The sequence below is a fragment of the Cervus elaphus genome, chromosome 14 (assembly GCF_910594005.1).
Source record: "Cervus elaphus chromosome 14, mCerEla1.1, whole genome shotgun sequence".
In the NCBI taxonomy this organism is placed as follows: domain Eukaryota; kingdom Metazoa; phylum Chordata; class Mammalia; order Artiodactyla; family Cervidae; genus Cervus; species Cervus elaphus.
In genome coordinates, this window is record NC_057828.1 from 5205952 (window position 1) to 5224765 (window position 18814).

The following is an 18814-nucleotide window of genomic DNA, read 5'->3' on the forward strand; positions in this document are numbered from 1 at the left end:
ATAAGTCAGGGTAGCTCTAAAAACTCACAGTAGGAGGAGTAAGCTGCGGGCATCCTGGGAGAGGGAGGGGTGTAACCGCCTCCATCCCAGCGGAATCTACCAAGAACAGGATTGATTAGAATTAGTAGGAACTTTGGCCACATGTGATTTTTGGAAAAGTAATTGATAAAGTAATCAAGCCCTTATCTGATGACCCTTGTACTTCTTGTTCATCATCTAGAAGCAAGGACATCATCCATGTATTAAAGAGGGACTGACCAGGGCTGGGCCCTGAATGCTCTGGTGCCGTGTTCAGAAAGATCCCCTGCGCATTTAAGAAGCTGGTGTGTGGTGGTCCTCTTGCCTGAAGCTGAGAACAGGGCTTAGGATAAGCCTTTTTCTCTCCTTCATCTTCCCTGTTCCCACCCGTCCCTCTCCCTAGTCAGCATGTGTGAGGTGACACATGGCTTCCCGAGAGGAGAACTGCTGACCTGAGACCCTCTGTTGTCACTCACACGCAGGCTGACTTTGCTCCCCTACTGACCTTGCTGTGGCCCTAGGCTCTAGCTGAACTGATTGCTGCCATATTTCTGCAGTCTCAGAGAAACGTGAACACTCACAAGCTTCAAACTCTCTTTCCTCCTCAAAAGTCCTTCTGTTCCCATTATGTGTAAAGGTTCCACCCTGCATTGCCCACTGCCGGAGCTGTTTAATCACCCTTGTCTCCCCAACGCTTTTTAAACTCCAAGATCTGAACTTAATACCTGGTCTATTGACAACGGCATCAGGTTGCAGAATTTCTATACAGTGTCAGGCCAGGTGTTCTGAGGGGCTGCAGGGGATGTGGACGTCTTCTCCCAGGTTGCCCTCCTGGTTTGTACATGTGTGTGTTAGGAGTGTGGTAGGGTGCAGGGTTTGGAGGAGGGTGGCAGACTAGCAGGCTATCCTCCAGATCACTCTAGTCTGGACTCCTTTCCTGGTCTCTTCTCACCTCTTAGAGGTAAGATTAAAAGATTAAAACAGACTAAAACATTCTGTTGCAGGTCCCTCAAATAGACAGGGAGAGCCATTAGAGGTTATATAACCCTTTATTTCCAAGTTTCTCAAGTTTTGGGATTTGTGTTGCTTGGTTTAGAAGAGGTGAGGTATGAAGGCTGGGGTGTGTCTGACGTTATTTCTCTACATTGGAGTTTACAGGCTGCTGGGGGCCCCCAGGGAAGAAGGGGCCTCTCCTAAGTCAGTCTGCTCAGCTTAGGCCTCAGCTATCAGTTCAGCTCAGATATCAACTGTCACCTAAACCCTTGTGCTAGAATGAGTACCTCTTGTCCTTGCGGTTGCTGGATCCCATGCTGTTCTAATTGTCTCTCTATGTCTGCCTTTGAATCTTTATTCCAGAGGCCCCGTTGTCGTCGGTTTCCAGGGAGCCCTCCTCTTTCTCCTGTCCTGCCACCTCTCTGCCACTGCAGTTGCTGCTTGTTGCTAAGGTTGCCTCCATGGTAACATGCACATCCTGTTTATACCACCATCTGGGAAAGTTGGTCTAAACTAGGAACCTACCTACCCTGGACAACTGCTTCCATCACCACCTGGGGACACCAGTCATCGTAACACGTGGTCCGGCTTACACTCAGTTCCCCTATCCTCTTCCTCCTTTGGCTGCCAAGCTTCATACACACAAAAGGACTTGGACCACAGGCTGCTGCTCTGAAGCTTCCTGCACAAGATATAGTCGGTCTTGTTCACATCTGGACTCTCAGAGAAGAAAGAAGAAAGAAGTGAGGAAGAGAAACGAGAGACCCTGATCAGTGGAAGGGAGATTTCACATTTTCTCTGGTGAGGGGCTTGGTAACAGCAGGCAAAATGACGAACCCAACAGAACACACCTTGCCGGCCAACTCGATTCTTGAGAGCCGTGAAGGGGAGTTTGGCTGCACAGTGATGGACCTGAGGAAGCTGATGGAGCTCCGTTCAAGTGATGCAATAGACCAGATCAACGTCCACTACGGGGGAGTGATGAATCTCTGCAGTAGACTGAAAACCAACCCTGTGGAAGGTAAGGGCCATGCAGCAGTGGGGGTTGGGGGAAGGCGGCCTGTGTTAAGATATATTGTTCTGTCTGCTTCTAGAGAAGGAATGTTTCTGGAGACCTTGCTGCTATATCTGTGCCTGGTGGGCAAGTACAGTCTCCAAAGCACTGAAAAGATGTCAGGCTGTGGAGAGAAACATTATTTATTTCCCAGAGATGAGGTTTAGTGACTGTGGTATTCTCTGAAGATCATTCTTTCCTTCTCTTTCTATATCACTGTACAGAAGGGGGAATGTCTCTTATAAATGTTTATATTAGAGCTGTGTTTATCAGTAAATAATCAAGTCCCTAACTCAGTATCAGTCTTCAATTGCAAAAGGTTGAAGATATGATTATTCCCTACCCTGGTCTTACAGTATAGTAGGAAGAAGAGTAGATGAGTCCATCTACCTAATGTAGTACTTCTCTGTGGTACACAGTTAGAAATGGGATGGTAAATCAAAATGTAGAGCATTTACCCACCATACCTTTGGGTTACTCAGTTTTCTTTCAGGAAATTATTGATGACTTTTTCAACCCTGTCTGATGCACTTTTAGTATAGTTCTTCTTAATCTATTCTCTAAAGAGAATGAAAAATCCAGCTTCATGCTTACCTGGCTCAGCCCAATTGCCCAGTGAGCCATGGTAATTTTATTTCGTTGAAACGGAGGTAGTACTAATTTGCTCCTTTTTGCCTAGTTTCAGCATCTCTGCTACGGGTCCTTGCTTGGCCCTATCAGTCAGGCAGGCCTTGATTGAGTAGCTTGAGATAGAGCAAAGAGTTTGTCCTTTAGATGCCTTCAACCTCTTGAGGTGTACCATTTCTGACCCTTTCTTGGAAGCCACATCATATTTTTTGCCAGTTCTAAGAAGTTTTGGCCCCCAGCCAGTGTTATAAATTAGTGACTTGGAGTCCAGACTCTATGACTGAAAGAAATAAGGGAGAAAATTTTATCTAGATATCTGTACATTGCCCATGTTTTATTTTCTTTACCAGCAGGGACAGCTGCCTTACATGTTCTCTGTACTTCTAGAGTTCACTTTCTTATCTCATAGGCTTTGAGTTCAGTACTGGCTCTACCATTTACTAGCTGAATAACATTGAATAGTTTACTCATTCTCCATAAGTAAAAATCATTTTCTTTTTTGAAAATGATATTAATACTGGGATTAAATAGTGTATGTACAGTGCTTATTCTAATAATGGGTGTTCAGTAAATTAGTTGTCTCACATTAAAAGAGTCCATGTATCTGATGGTATTTGCCAGAATGTGAGTGCCTGTGGAGTGCAATGTGTTTTTATATCAGGAGAGGCTGTTCCAGGCTACCTGCCACCGCTGTCCGTTTTCTACATTCACCTCTTGATGTCAGAAACAGCCTGGTTAGGATGCAGCGCTGAGTTGCTTTCATGTGGCTCAGTCGTTGCCTTCTGTTCAGTTTCTGATGACTGCCCTTTGGGTAATGCCTTCTTCTGGTCAGCTGGCTTTCTTCCTTTTGCCACTTTCACAGCAGCGACTGCTGTGTTTCCCCCGAGAGAATGCAGCACTCCAGGACACTCATCAGAACGTGAGCAGGGCCTTCCCTTCCCTCTTCCTATGCTGTTTTTCCCCTTGGCTCAGTCGCTTCTCTCACAAAGTGAAACTCCAGATAAGCTGGAACCTGAGAAACTTCCAAGAGCAGAGTCCAGACTTTCCTCCCAATTTTCCAAACCGTTGCTCATAGCTGCTACTGTTTACTTCTAGTTCCCAGAGAGCTCCCATTCCCAAAGGCCAACATGTATATTCTTTCGTCTCAGAATCAGATATCAAATGCTTAGATTCTTTCCCAATCCCAGTTTTAGACCTATAGTTGAAAGTCACCTCCTGATGTCAGGTGCTTCTGTTGTTGCAGACCCTGGCCACACCAGAACCCCTATCACCGGCACAGCTGTCCACTGCCGTTCCCCTGCTTCCTTAGATCACAGACATGTATCCTGATGTTTTTCAACATCACAGCTTACTGTTGTGCTGGTCCTGGAGCTGGAGAAGCAGGCTATCAGAAACAACCTTTCCATGAGTGATTTTCAGCCAACACTGACTCCTTCATGTGTGGGAAGAGTAAAGGGGCAAGAAAGGAAGACACCAAAGACCTCTCTCCCCAGACAGAGGCGATGCTGAGCGGTTTGTCTGGACAGGCTGAGAAAAGAGCATCAATATCCAGGTGGCAGAAAAAGCCAGCCTGTTCACAGCAGACCACACTAGGGTACCTGGCAGCCTAGTGTAGCTTTGTCATGGCAGGCCCCTGCAGGCTAATAATAAGAACATAAAGAAATTTTCCCAGCGCTTGAATTCTGCCGATTGGAAAGTAAAGTAAAGTAAGATTGGGAAGATCGTTTCCTAGAATATGACCCTTCCCCTTTATTTTCTGTTGGATTGATAATATCTTTAGGATAGATTGTTTTCAACTATAGCCACTAAGGGACCTTATGGAACTTGTGGTTTATAACTTTTCTGACACTAACATAGTTTTATTTCTCTCTCTCTCTCTCTCTCTCTCTCGTTCTCACTCTCAACAGACCAAAAAAATTAAATGACTTGCCTAAAGTCTTGCCACAGGGTAGAACGTGATGGAATAATTCATGTTTTCTGACTTACAGACAACATGCAACCGCTGCCTCTTCAGCTAGAGCAGCAACACAGGGAATCTGAGAAGCACAGATATTTTTACAATTTGTTTTATATTCTGGTACCTGATAAAATGCCTAACTGTTACCCGATACTAATATGTATTTAATATTGCTTGTGTTCCTTCAGTCCAGTGGCTAGCTGGAACAAGAGGCGATGCCCCAGTGGCTAAGAGTTGGTTACATTTGAGACGACATGGAGGTATTCAGCCTCCACGGTGAGCAGACACAAGGCTCAGTGTGATCAACAAAGAGAAGGAAAGTTAGAGAAACAAAAATGGGTGGAGGGGATGTGAAAGAGGACACAGACTTTCATCTAAGCCACCAAAAATTCAGGCTTCATGGCCGTGTTAAGGAAAAGCAGAGCGGCAGAGGTGACTGGGTGACTGGGTGCGTGGCTGTATTGTGTGCGTGTGCGCGCGCATGTGTGTGTGTGTGCATGTGTGTGTGTGTGTGCACACTCAGTTCTGCACACACTTGTGTGTGTGTGTGTCTGACTCCCATGGACTGTAGCCCGCCAGGCTCCTCTGTCTGTGGAATTTTTCAGGCAAGAATGCTGGAGTGAGTTGCCATTTCCTCCTCCAAAGAATCTTCCCGACCCAGGGGTCAAACCCACATCTGCCGCACTGCAGGCAGATTCCTCACTGCCGAGCCATCGGGGAAGCCCTCAGTGGTTGTGTTGCCTGAGGTTTATCAGTAAGCATGTTGCACTGATAGTCTTTTCAGTTTGCTCCTTTCCTCATTCCAGTTTCTCTCTCTTTTTACTGCCGCTTGTCTCCCGATTCCATCCCCACCCCCAAATTTTTCCAGTCCTCAGAGAGCCAAGCAGTGTGGATGACACCCACTGGAAGGTAGCCTTGTATCTTCTGATCAGTTTTTCATGCTGTCTCCTGGCTTCCAAGAGCAAGAAAAACCTGTGTGACTCTGAACTGAGAATTACCCATGGCTTAAGGGGAAGAAAGAAGTCTTTTCCTTAGTCTCCCTTGGTGTGTAGGAAGGAGAGAAGATCTGGATGCGAGATTCTTTGATAGATGCAGATAGAAAGTTGTATGAATCCTTCTTCCCCACGGAACCTTTCCACATGGGTCCTCAGCTGTGTCACCCTTCTTCAGAGGAAGAATGATGTTTTCCGAGGAAGAATGATGTTTTCAGAGGAAGCGCTATGCCAACAGTTAGGAGGGTTGGGGGACCTGGGCCCAGACCAGAAAGGGCAGAGAAGGGGAGCCTTGACTGAACATTGAATAATTACCTGTGGGCTTCCTTCAGAAAGCTAAAGGCTATTTATATTGAATTTGGATCAAGAAGAACGTTGGTAGGAATTTCTATTTCATCTTTCCTGCTGTTTCTTTTCTCCTCTGCAGAGCTGAGGCATGGCCGTAGGACACAAGGATTCTAATTTCTTTTCAATGACAGTGAACAAAATAGTTAGTGTCCAGCAGGTAGTGGAAACACAGTGGTGAACACAACAGGGACAGTTCTTCCTTCCATAGGGCTTGACAGGCACTACAAGAATGCACAGAATTAAGGCAATTTCAGAAATAGTATCATAGTGCTCTGATGGTATTATGGGGTCCTGTAGGGGAGGACAGGTGGGCCTAGGAGTGGGAGATAGGACTCCTCGATCATGTGACTGTCTAGGGACGCTCTGGCCTGGCCATGCTCTAGGGTAATTGCTACCACTTACTAAATGTTCCTGGCATAAGATGCAAGCATCTCTGCCTTGCATAATTATTGAGCAGCTACTAGGTTTTGGGAGCTGAGATTCTTTGGGGAAGAAATGGCAGAAAGGGGAAAAAAACTGTTTTGAGACAGCCCAAATTTTGATTTTTGGTTCATTAACTGTAGGATTTGAGTTAATATCTCCTGCCACCTTATGGTCTCTGGGGTTCAGCTGTGTTCCTATTGTATTTCTGTTGCCACACCTTTTGAGGTCGGTGGCATGTCCCACCACGAGCTGTCTATTTCTCTGAAAGCTGGGACGTACTGGGGTTGGGCTCTTTCTCAGTGCAGCAGATTGAAATTCCTAGTAGCCCTGTCAATCTGGGAGAAAATTGCACACACAGCCCCAGTAAATGTTCAACTACATACTACTGTGTTACTATTAGTACTTCTAACACTAATATCATTTACATAATAGACTCTGCAAGAAATAGGAATGGATGAAGTAATACGAAGAGTTCTAGTACCTTTCCCATGCTCCAACAGATGAATGCCTGCCTCCCATTTAGAGACCACTGCCTTGGAGAATGTTTATGTTGCCAGGGGGTATATAAAGAAATTGGCAAGTGGATATGGGATAGAATGGATGTGAGAAGAAAATGGGTAACTGGCTTCTCTGAGATTTTCCTCCCTATCATTAGTCTGTTTATTAGTCTGTTATAGTCTGTTTCAGAAAATCCACTTTTCACTTAGTTTGGTTCAGTCGCTCAGTCATGTCCGACTCTTTGCAACCTCATGGACTACAGCCCGCCAGGTCTCCCTGTCCATCACCTGCTCCCAGAGCTTGCTCAGACTCATGAACAGTCCACTTTTAGGAGTCCATCCAGCTCAGCTGAGAAGCACGGCTAAGCTGCCTCTCTCCTCATGCCCTCTGCCCTGTAGCCATCACCTTGAACATGTCAAGTAAATTACCCTAAAAACATGGGCATGCCTGCCAAGATGAACAGTCTGTGGTCCTCTCTGCCCATCACACTTTGGGTGGATATATTAAGTTTAAGGTATGAGAGAGACTCATAGCAGAAGAATATCTCTGAGGGAGGAGAAATGGGGCAAACCGGGCTTCCTTGGTGGCTCAGACGGTGAAGCGTCTGCCTACAATGTGGGAGACCCGGGTTCAATCTCTGGGTTGGGAAGATCCCCTGGAGAAGGAAATGGCAACCCACTCCAGTATTCTTGCCTGGAGAATCCCAGGGACGGGGGAGCCTGGTGGGCTGCCATCTATGGGGTTGCACAGGGTCGGACACGACTGAAGTGACTTAGCAGCAGCAAAGGGGTGGAGGTTTTCACAAAACCTCTAGGAAGCAGCATCAACAGCAGGATGGTAGATGGTTGAGAAAGACAGGACAGAAAAAGTGCCCTTGCTGAGTCCCGCCTACCCTGCAGGGAATTCCATCTTGCCTCCTGGGAGTTCCTTGTCTGCTTTGAGTTACGCCTAGGGCTGAGTTAGGCCAATGGTGCATGACAGCCGTGGGCCTGCTCTTTCCCAGGCCAGCTCCAGGTTCTCTGAATTCTTTCCTAGCCATCTCCTCCTTGCCTGGAGCTGGGCTTCTGGCTTAGCTGGCATAATGCTGCCAAGCAGGAAATAGGGAATTCTGGAGGCAGGGAGAGTCATTGCGTCTTCTGAACCTGAGAGCCCTCCCCACTTTCTCCCCTCCCACCAGGCCTCGGGCCTTCGATGCTCCACTCCCTTGGCAACGCAGCAGAATCCCTTGCAAGTTTTGTTTTGCTTTCAACCTTGCGGGTTGCCTTGCACTGAATGTCAGTGGGGGGTGGGAAGAAAGAGAGCATTCCTTCTTCAGCCGAGGCAGATGTTGCATCTGCCCTTGGAAGTGGGGTTTTCGCTCTTTTTATTTAGCTCCAAGGTGTGAGCACTGGGGGTGTGATACCAGAGGGGAGGATGAACACGCAGCCCAGGAGAGGGCGACCGGACAGAGGGTAAGGAGGGCACTCTGGGCAGCGCTCTCTTCTCTGTGCCGGAGTCGGGGAGCTCACAAGAGGCACACAGCAGAGAGACGGACAGAAAGACACTCCCGGACGAGGCTGTCCGCCAAGGGCAGGCTGTGGGATCGAGAGTGAGGAAAGGGCCATTCTCTTCTGAATCTGTCGTCCCCTTGCTGTGACTGTCGGAAGGCTGCCTTCTCTCTAGGGGCTGGAAGGCCAGAAGGCACGGAGCACATCTCCAAGCTGCGGGTGTGATAAGCGGGAGATGCAGAAGCAGGGAAATGGCTCTGACTCCCCAGAGCAGTGGCAGTGGCTAGCACAGGAGCTGGCTGAAGCCTTTCAGTCCTCATGTTGATTTTAAGCTGCTCTTCCCTCTTGCTTTCCCTTGTGGCTCAGACGGTGAAGAATCTGCCTGCCGTAGAGGAGACCCAGGTTCAGTCCCTGGGTTGGGAAGATCCCCTGGAGAAGGGCATGGCAACCCACTCCAGTATTCTTGCCTGGAGAATACCATGGACAGAGGAACCTAGTAGGCTACAGTCCATGGGGTTGCAAAAGAGTCGAACACGCCTGGGTGGCCAACACTTTCACTTCTCTTTTACCCCCTAGTCCAGGGTTTTAAGGTAGGACTTGAAAGATGTTCTGATGTCTGTTCTTCTCATGTACCGAATACGACTGGCTTCTGAGCAGCCCAGAGAAACCTCTCCCTGGTACTGTCTGTGCAGCAGAAGATTCTGCTCACCCCTTGGCAAGGTATCATCGCCCACACAGCTGGGAAGTCCCTCCTGATGTCTGACCGGGCTGCACCCTTTCTGCGCCGGCTCTGATAAGGGGGCCTCTGCAGACAGTCCTCGGCCTCCGTGGGGAAGCCGGCCAGGCCCTTCCCTCCTTCCCTGCTGGAGCCAGGCCACAAGGGGCTGGGCTACCGCTCCTCCTCCCAAGCCACGGCAGAACAGACACAGATTTTCCACCGCCGCCCATTCCATCTCCACAGGCCCCTGCCCGGCCGTGTGATTCCCCAGCCTGGGGTGCGGGTGGTGACTTCCCAGGCCTACATTCTTGTCCCCTTTCCCAGCTCATGTGCTGAATCTGGCTGAGGGCCAGAGGTACTCCCAGTTTGGGTGGGACTGTTTCTCGTATGTTCTTGGGGACACGGTTTCTGCTCATTTTCTTGATGTATTTCTAGGGGAAACCCCTTTCCAGTTTCCAGCATTCTCTTGCTGCCAAGTCCTCCTTCCCCACTTTGGGAAGCGGTGTGCTTGAGAAGCAGCTGTGAAGATGAGAAACTTAAACCCCCTCTGGCCTGGGCAAGTATTTCTGTGAAATCGCAGCTGCTGAGATCAAGGCCTGAGAGCCTCTCGGGGGCTGGAAGAATTGGAATGGAAAGCCCCACATTGGGGGCTGGCGGAGTTCCCGTCCCACATGGCTCTCCTGTGCGAGGCTGCCTGTCAGAGCAGATTCCCAAGGCCACCCGCTAGCAGCCCCACACTGCCCCTCCCTGCCAGAGGGCCTGCGGGGTCCTGGGGCCACTTGACTTCTTAGCGGGGCTTTTATTTAAGAGCTGAGGGTGACTTAAGGTGGAGCAGACAGGTGAGAGAAAATGCAAAGAGGAAGTAAATGTGTGACTTTGAGAGCATCTAGGTAAGAGCAAGGCCTGACCTCTTTTGTTTTCCATAATGTGTCTTTGTTTCATTTGCTTGGGTCCAAAATAAAGCCAATAATGAAACTTTTATTGAATATAAAATTCATAGGTTGGACTCTGACAGACTTGGTGTCACCATCCCTGAGGACAGGAAAAAGGCAGGACTAATTCACTGCAATTGTAAATAAAGAGTAGGAACAAGACTGATTTGCCTAGAGGTGCAGAGAAAAGCGGCAAGTGGGCCTGCCCTGAGGTAAAGAAAGAAGGCTGACCAACCATTCCTGTTTGCCTGGAGCTGAGGGGTTGTCCCAGGAGACAGGCGCTTCGGTGATGAAATCTGGAAAGTCCTAGGCAGAGAAGGAAAGGTTAGTCACAGCAAAAGGGAGCCTTAGCTGAGTACAGCTGCCCCCACGCCCCAGCCCCCTCTGTGTGAGCTGGCATCCAGCTGCTGCTTGTGGAGCAGTTACAGACTGCCACATGTTTACTGGGGTAGTTACCAGTGGGTGACTCCCAGTTTCCCATCTAGGCCTCAGTTTGCTTGCATGTGAAATGGGGCTGATAGCAGCTATCACACGGGGCTTTGCAGTGTTTTGGTAAGAAGACACAAATGTGCCTGGCACAACTGTAATCACTTAAATGTTCACAATGATATCTGTTACTCATGCAGTTTATTCAACGAATCTGTGTACATGTCAGGCACTACTCTAGACCTAAGGAACGAAGACAAAAGTCCTGACCTTGTAGAAGAAGATAAACAAATGTAGAACAAATATATCAAATAACCTATTCCAGGAGAAGACCTATAGAGGGAAACAGTTGAGCAGGACAAGGATCCCATGTGCTGGGGCAGAGACGTCCACGTAAAATACATTGGTCAGGGTGGGCCTCACATGGCAGGTGGCGTTTGTCCGCAGACCTGAAGGAAGTGAAAGGACAAGCCTTAACTAGTGAAGGGAAATCTGAGAAAGAAAACAACACGTGCAGGGACCCTGACATAGAAACACGTCTGGCGCACACAGAGAGTGGCCGGAAGGCCAGCTTGGCGGGATCTCGGCGATCAAGGCGGAAATAGTAGCACTTAACAGGTGGGGAACTGGGTGCTCACAAAGGGGGCCTACAGGCCGTCATAAACTTACTCAGTTTCACTCCACGTAAAAGGGCAGATGAGTGTCACAGATTGGATTGAGAGCGATCGTTCTGGAAACGGATAGACTGAGAACAGAAAGGTAAGGGTGGAAGCGGGAAGCTAGTGGGGCAGTCGCCGTAGTCCAGCTGAGAGATGACCAGGGCTTAGACCAGGATGGGAGCAGTGGAAAATGAGAAGTGAGGGGACTCTGGATATATTTCGAAGGTAGAGATGATAAATTTTCTGACTAAATGGGTATTGTAGATAAGAGAGAGAAAGAGGAGTCAAGGATGATTACGAGGCATTAATATGAGAACAGAGTGGGGCAGGGTTACCTCAGTGGAAGTGAAAGTGTTAGTTGCTCAGTCGTGTCCAACTCTTTGCGACCCCATGGACTGTAGCCTGCCAGGCTCCTCTGTCCATGTGATTCTCCAGGCCAGAATACTGGAGTGGGTAGCCATTCTCTTCTCCAGGGGATCTTCCCAAGCCAGGCATCGAACCCAGGTCTCCTGCATCGCAGACAGGTTCTTTAGCATCTAAGCCAGCAGGGAAGCACTTTTAGCTAGACTGGTGTTGAGGTTCTCATTTTGGCCTTCACTGGGCTATTGGCATGTGATAACCTCCTGTATCTGATGTCTTGATTTGCCCTCATAGTCGTCTAGTCACCCGTATTACCAAGGGAATAGCATCTCCCTTTACGTTGTAAATTCTGCTTTCTTAAGAAACATCCCAGGTCGATTAACAAGTTATTGGAACTCCTGTTTCTCAAGAGCAGGCCGGCCATCCAGCACAGCAGTTCCAAGTTGGCACAGATGTGTTATCTCAGGTCCCTGGGAGAAACACCCCGCACGGCCCTGTTCCCTAGCAACTCCGCCTCTGCCCGCCTGGGGATCGAGATGCCCTGCCCAGGAACACTCCTTTCCCAGGCTCTGGCGTGTCTTGCCTGCTGAGAACTGACTTCTCAGAGTGGTGGGGGCAGGGGGCCTCTGGCAAGCAGCCCGTGTTGCTTCTAGTGCTTTGGCCAATCCCCCCACCCCACCCCGTTCCCCTGCAGAGCTCTGCTGTGCCTCTCAGCTCTCTAGCCAGGGTCATGCTCTTGGCCCCAAGGAGGCAGGAGGCCCTGGATAAGAGCATCAGGTGTCACTTCCCGAACCAGCTTCCTGCTTCTCTCTCCTGAGCGCTAGCAAGTGGAAGGAAGTAGTCTCCAGTCCCCACTCCACAATCGCGGGTGCCAGTTCACACCCCTGCTTCATCTCCAGGCAGGGTCCCCGGGTAGATTTCGATATCTCTCCTGAGCGGTTTTTGTCTTTAGGGTAGAGGAATGGACCCTGCAAACAGTATTCCCTTGGGTACAGATTTTCCCATTTTCAAGATCCCTGTCTGAATGTCTTCCTTAGTTCTAACCCACATCTCTTTCTTTGCCATTTAAAGTAACATCCTTGGGTCCTGTTTAGTGGAGACAGAAGTCTGCCCCCCGCTGTGCCCCCCTTCCCCCACCGGCGGCCTAGCCCTTCAGTGTGGAGAGGTGTGAGGTCCTTGGCATCAGTAGCCCATCCTCTCCTTGCAGCTTCCAGTCATCTGCTGGTCCTGTGCCTCTGGGTTAAGTGTCCCCATCCTCTTGATTCTAACCCTCCTCACTGCTGATCCTTTTCCAAGACAAAGGTTGCCTCACCTTGCCTGTGGGGAGCCCCTCAAGCAGTATAGCCAACAACCAGTGCCAAACCAAGGCTATTTGCTAATCAGGTTGTGTAAACAACTTGATAAATGCCACCTGGCATTGATTTAAATTACATGCGTTCTCCTCTTAAAGTGTAACCCCTCCTGGGGCCCATGAGAAGAGCCTAGGACTCTGGGAATAATTCTGCCTCTTATTCCCTCTGGGAACGTGCATGGACTCTGCGTGCACACTCACACGGGTGTGTAAGCACACGTGTGTTAGTGCAGAGCGTGCTGATGGTCACGGACTGAGTGCCGTCTGACTCAGCGCTTTCACCTTCCCTGTTCTCTCTCTCTATTCACTCTGAACGATAGCGCTTCTCCTAGTGCTTTGTCTAAGCAGTATTCGTAGTACTTAGTATGTCTCTAAGTACGTAGTTCTTAGTAGAACAGTAGCACCTCTTAAAGGTGTGTGTGTCTATGTGTGTGTGTCTCTGTGTGTGACAGAATGGGGCGGCTCTGGGTGCTTAAAGGGGATGCCCAAAGTGGGAGTCTCATGAAGTCTGTATTCTGTTGATGTCCTGAAACCTCTGGAACTTGGAATCAGGACAACTGGCTGGGCTCTGTCTCCTAGCCTCCTGGCATGACCTTGAGCAAATAGCTTATTCATTATGGCCTTTTCGTGTGAGCCAGTAGGTAGAAGCCACCTCTGCTTTTAAATCATGGCCAGCATTTACATGTTAATATAAGAGGAAAATTCTGTGTCTCAGGAAACATTTTAGTGTACACTTAGAGCTGAAGCCTGGTGCAAACTCAGTGAGGAAGAGATGAAGTTGTAGGTCTGGGTTAGCTTACCCTGGAGACCAAGAGGAGTGAGTGGCCCCTGTGACCAGATTGTCTTGGTTTGCCCCCATTTCACACCTGCTGAGTCTGGGAAAATGGGGGTGGTTGGTCACCCTAATTGGATCTCATATTTGGGCAGATTGGGAAGCAAGGGATCCTCTTTAAAGGACTCTTTTAACTGCCTTCCTCTGTCATTCAGCTCTTCCACTTTTTTCTTGTTCATTCACTCCACTCTTGTCTCTTTTTCAGGCCTATCTGGGAACCCTGCAGATCTGGAGAAACGTAAACAAGTGTTTGGACAAAACTTTATTCCCCCCAAAAAGCCCAAGACCTTCTTAGAGTTAGTGTGGGAAGCCCTTCAGGACGTCACGCTCATCATCCTGGAGATTGCGGCCATCATCTCCCTGGTCCTGTCCTTCTACCGCCCCCCGGGGGGAGAAAATGAACGTGAGTGCCTTGAACAAACGAGCGTGACTCTGGTCTGGGTTCTTTCCACTGTCACTGAAAAGCATGTAGTATTTGTTGACAAATTTTATTAGGTTGGTGCAAATATAACTGCAGTTTCACACCATGAATTTTAAAACATAACTAGTTTTAATAGGAACCATTACAATGAACACATTTTTGCCAATGAGAAATGTTTGTTTATTCCTGTAGTGTAAAAATCCGTGTTTCAGGATCCGACAAAATCTTGGAAAGCGTTTTGCTGCATCCTTCGGGTTGTGGAAGCATTTTCTCTGCAAAATGTTGTTGAGATGCTTGAAAAAGTAGTCAGTTGGTGAGAGGTCAGATGATTATAGGCTTCCCTCGTGGCTCGGATGGTAAAGCGTCTGCCTGCAATGCAGGAGACCCTGGTTCGATCCCTGGGTCAGGAAGATACCCTGGAGAAGGAAATGGCAACCCACTCCAGTGTTCTTGCCTGGAAAATCCCATGGACAGAAGAGCCTGGCGAGCTACAGTCCATGGGGTCACAAAGAGTTGGACACGACTGAGCTTTGAACTTGGAACAGGTGAATATGGGGGATGAGGCAAAACTTTGTAGCCCAATTTGTTCAGCTTTTGCAGTGTTGCTTGTGCGACCTGCAGTTGGGTGTTGCTGTGGAGAAGAACTGGGCCCCTTCTGTTGACCGGTGCCAGCTGCAGGTGTGGGAGTTTCCTGTGCATCGCGTTGATTTGCTGAGCATACTTCTCAGATGTAATGGTTTCGCCGGGATTTGGAAAAGTTTGGTGGATCAGAATGGCAGCAGACCGCCAGACAGCGGCCGTGGCCTTTTTTTGGTGCAAGCTTGGCTTTGGGAAATACTTTGGGACTTCTTCTCAGTCCAGTCACTGAGCTGGCCATCGCCGGTTGTTGTGTAAAATCCACTTTCGTCGCACATCCCAATCCAATCGAGAAATGGTTCGTTGTTGTTTTGTGGAATGAGAGAAGATGACACTTCAGAATGACAGGTTTTTGATTTTGAGTCAGCTCACGAGGCTCCCACTTAGCGTGCTTTTTCACCTTTTTAATTTGCTTTACATGCCAGACGACCGTGGGATGGTCAACGTTAGGTTCTTCGGCAACTTCTTGTTTACTTGTAAGAGGGTCGGCTTCAGTGATGGCTCTCAGTTGGTCATTGTCAGCTTCTGGTGGCCAGCCACTACACTCCTCATCCTCAAGGTTCTCATTTCCCTCTTGAACCACCACTGCCCTGCACGTTCATTAGCAGTTCCTGTACCAAATGTTGTTGATGTAGCAAGTCGTCTCCACTGCTTTACGACCCATTTTGAACTCAAATAAGAAAATCACTCAAATTTCCTTCTTGTCTAACATCATTTCCATAGTCTAAATATATAATAAACAGCAAGAAATATCATTAGCAAAAAAAGCATAAAGCAAGAAATGCACATTAAAATGATATATAACATAGCCACATTTATTAAGAATGTATTCCAGTAGCAAATGGCAAATTTCAACAATGCAAAAGCTGCAATTACTTTTGCACCAACCTAATAGCTTAAGTGTTGTGTGTGTCTGCCCCCCCACCCCGTTATCTGAGTGGGTTCTCCAAAGGAAACTAAAAAGTAACTAGTAAGCTATTCTTCCAACTCATCCTGATTCCAGGGTCTTCCCCCGCTTTCCCAGTAAATCCTTATTCAGAATGTTATGAATCCTCTACCCTCACTAAACCAACAAGGCCGTACACCTCAAAGGTCCCCCGTCCCCCAAGCTGGGTGGGCATCTCGGGAAATAGCAGTGGGAACTACCATGCTGGGGGTCATAAGGTTTCTATATGTGTCTTGCCTATAGTTTTCATTGACATGCTTCATGCTATTTAGTCATATGCCTTTTTTGGGTAAACATAGACAGTTATATTGGTGATGAGATGATGCCCAATCCTGCCATCCTCTGGTATCCTCAGGATGGCTATTTTACCCAGGTTTTCTGTTCTTCTCTTCCCCTGGCTTTCTGTTCTGGGGAGTTACAGAAGCAGAACCCCCATTTTTAACGTCAGCAAGGGACCCTCGGTGACCCTTTTCTCTCCTTGCCCTGGGCTAGAGTGTGGTCTAGCCATCAGTAGCCCAGAGGACGAAGGGGAGGCGGAAGCTGGCTGGATTGAGGGCGCAGCCATCTTATTCTCGGTGATCATTGTCGTGCTCGTCACTGCCTTCAATGACTGGAGCAAGGAGAAGCAATTCCGGGGGCTGCAGAACCGCATCGAAAAGGAGCAGAAATTCTCCGTTATCCGGAATGGCCACATCATCCAGCTCCCTGTGGCTGAGATTGTGGTGGGTGACATTGCCCAAATCAAATACGGTGAGAGCTCTGTGGTTCTTTTCTCTTTTAGCTCTGTTTTTTACACCTGTGCCCCCCTTCCTATCGGAGGGCTAGGTCCTTTGGCATAGGGGGCTGGGAATTGCTGAGGACCCGAAAAGATAAGACCCCAAACTGTGTTAGGTTCTAGGTTAGAGTTCAAGGAGGTTATGGAAAAGAAATTCAAAGAAAGCAGTAACTGAAACTGCCAAAGACTGTCAGACTGTACCCTGTGTTTCTTAGATTACAAGTATGTAATATTCAGGCCATGGGAAGGTGTTTGGGGATCAGTAACCGTTTGAATTTATAATACCCAGAGCAGAGTTTTATCGCAGGTTGTCAGACCTGAAGTTCTTTCAGAGGTTCTCCAGTCTCTCCCGGGCCATTGCCTACAGGTGGGGCCCCAGGAGCAGCCCTGAGATGAGGCTGGATGGTCCTCACCTGCCCTCTTCCTGTCGCCCCTTCACCTCCGTGTACTAGGTGACCTGCTGCCTGCAGATGGGATCCTGATCCAGGGCAACGATCTCAAGATTGACGAGAGTTCTCTGACTGGGGAGTCGGACCATGTCAAGAAATCCGTGGAAAGGGACCCCATGCTGCTCTCAGGTGAGGCCTCTGACTACACCGGCTCCCCGTCTACCTCCCCGCAGACACTCGGCCACAGAGACTGTGTCCAGACCTTGCCCTGTCTTCCGATCGTGCCCCGTCTCCTGCCCCAAGGCTCAGCGGGGGCTATAGCGTGTCAGTGGGTTGAATACAAGGATATTGAGCAACCTAACAGAGGTTGTCCATGAAGCAGATGCTGCAGGAGCCTTCGAAGGGCTCTGCTGGCTGGGGTGGGTGGTGGGAAAGGAGCCTTACCCCAAAGCCGTTAGACACATTGTTCTCCTTACCCACCGGGTTGCTTGCTCTTGATCTTTTCCTACTATCTGCCGAGTATAACACTATGCATGGGAGAGAAAGGAAGAAGGATTGCATTTTTCCAATTTATGTTTCACACCAAAGAATGGCCAGGTGTTAAAAAAAAAAAAAAATGAAAAAACTCTTCTCCCGTCTACTTTCTCATATAGGGACCCATGTAATGGAAGGTTCTGGACGAATGGTAGTGACTGCTGTGGGTATCAACTCTCAGACTGGAATCATTTTTACCCTCTTGGGAGCCAGTGAAGGGGAAGAGGAAGAGAAGAAGAAGAAAGGTAAGGGGCTTTCAGAAGAGCCTCCCCTCTCCCATCCCCACGGACAGACTGAGAGAGGGAGCGGGTCTGGAGTGGAACACCTGGTTGGCAGACTCTGCAGGATGATGAGGACAGATCTCCAAACCCCTTGTTTAGCTAAAGGTTTCATCCCTGACTCCCCACAGTGCTCTAACGAAAACCGGATCCGGCTCTGCACTCCGCGGTCAGGTTGCACTGGTTCCTGCATTTACTGGTGGACCGTAAGGGAACGAGGTAGAAGGCCTGCGCAAACAGGCTGGCAGTGTGCTCAGGCTCCAACCCTCGCCCCTTTCTTCCTCAGACATGGGGGGTTATATTAACCATCAAGGCTAAGGGAAAACTATCCAGGAGAAGAAACTGGTTTCCTGCTAAAACTGTGAGCAGGAAGAGAGATACAGCCAGAAGGGTGGGAACAGAGAGGGAATGTCTGCCTCGAAGTTAGCCCTGTCTTTGCCATTCAGTTGTTCCTGAAAGCGAGAACAAAAGAGAAGCGAAAAGGAAAGATATGCCCATTTGCATGCAGAGTTCCAAAGAATAGCAAGGAGAGGTAAGAAAGCCTTCCTCAGAGATCAATGCAAAGAAATAGAGGAAAACAACAGAATGGGAAAGACTAGAGAGCTCTTCAAGAAAATTAGAGATACCAAGGGAACATTTCGTGCAAAGATGGGTTCGATAAAGGACAGAAATGGTATGGACCTAACAGAAGCAGAAGATATTAAGAAGAGGTGGCAAGAATACACAGAAGAACTGTACAAAAAAGATCTTCGTGACCCAGATAATCACGATGGTGTGATCACTCACCTAGAGCCAGACATCCTGGAATGTGAAGTCAAGTGGGCCTTAGGAAGCATCACTACAAACAAAGCTAGTGGAGATGATGAAATTCCAGTTGAGCTATTTCAAATCCTGAAAGATGATGCTGTGAAAGTGCTGCACTCAATATGCCAGCAAATTTGGAAAACTCAGCAGTGGCCACAGGACTGGAAAAGGTCAGTTTTCAATCCAATCCCTAAGAAAGGCAATGTCAAAGAATGCTCAAACAATTGTTCTTATCTCACACGCTAGCAAAGTAATCCTCAAAATTCTCCAAGCCAGGCTTCAGCAATACGTGAACCGTGAACTTCCAGATGTTCAAGCTAGTTTTAAAAAAGGCAGAGGAACCAGAGATCAAATTG

At 48.5% G+C, this 18814-nt stretch overlaps 1 protein-coding gene across 8 annotated transcripts in view; it reads left to right on the forward strand.

Moving 5' to 3' along the window:
- ATP2B4 (ATPase plasma membrane Ca2+ transporting 4) overlaps positions 1-18814 on the forward strand; it is a 100845-nt gene that overhangs the window by 46898 nt on the left and 35133 nt on the right. For all 8 annotated transcript variants that reach the window (XM_043924170.1, XM_043924173.1, XM_043924172.1 and 5 more), the window contains 5 exons: positions 1375-2032; positions 13881-14078; positions 16171-16428; positions 16906-17031; positions 17496-17621. In XM_043924170.1, the coding sequence (XP_043780105.1) occupies positions 1840-2032; positions 13881-14078; positions 16171-16428; positions 16906-17031; positions 17496-17621 (901 nt within the window). In that variant the 5' untranslated portion in view covers positions 1375-1839. The remainder of the gene's footprint in view (positions 1-1374; positions 2033-13880; positions 14079-16170; positions 16429-16905; positions 17032-17495; positions 17622-18814) is intronic.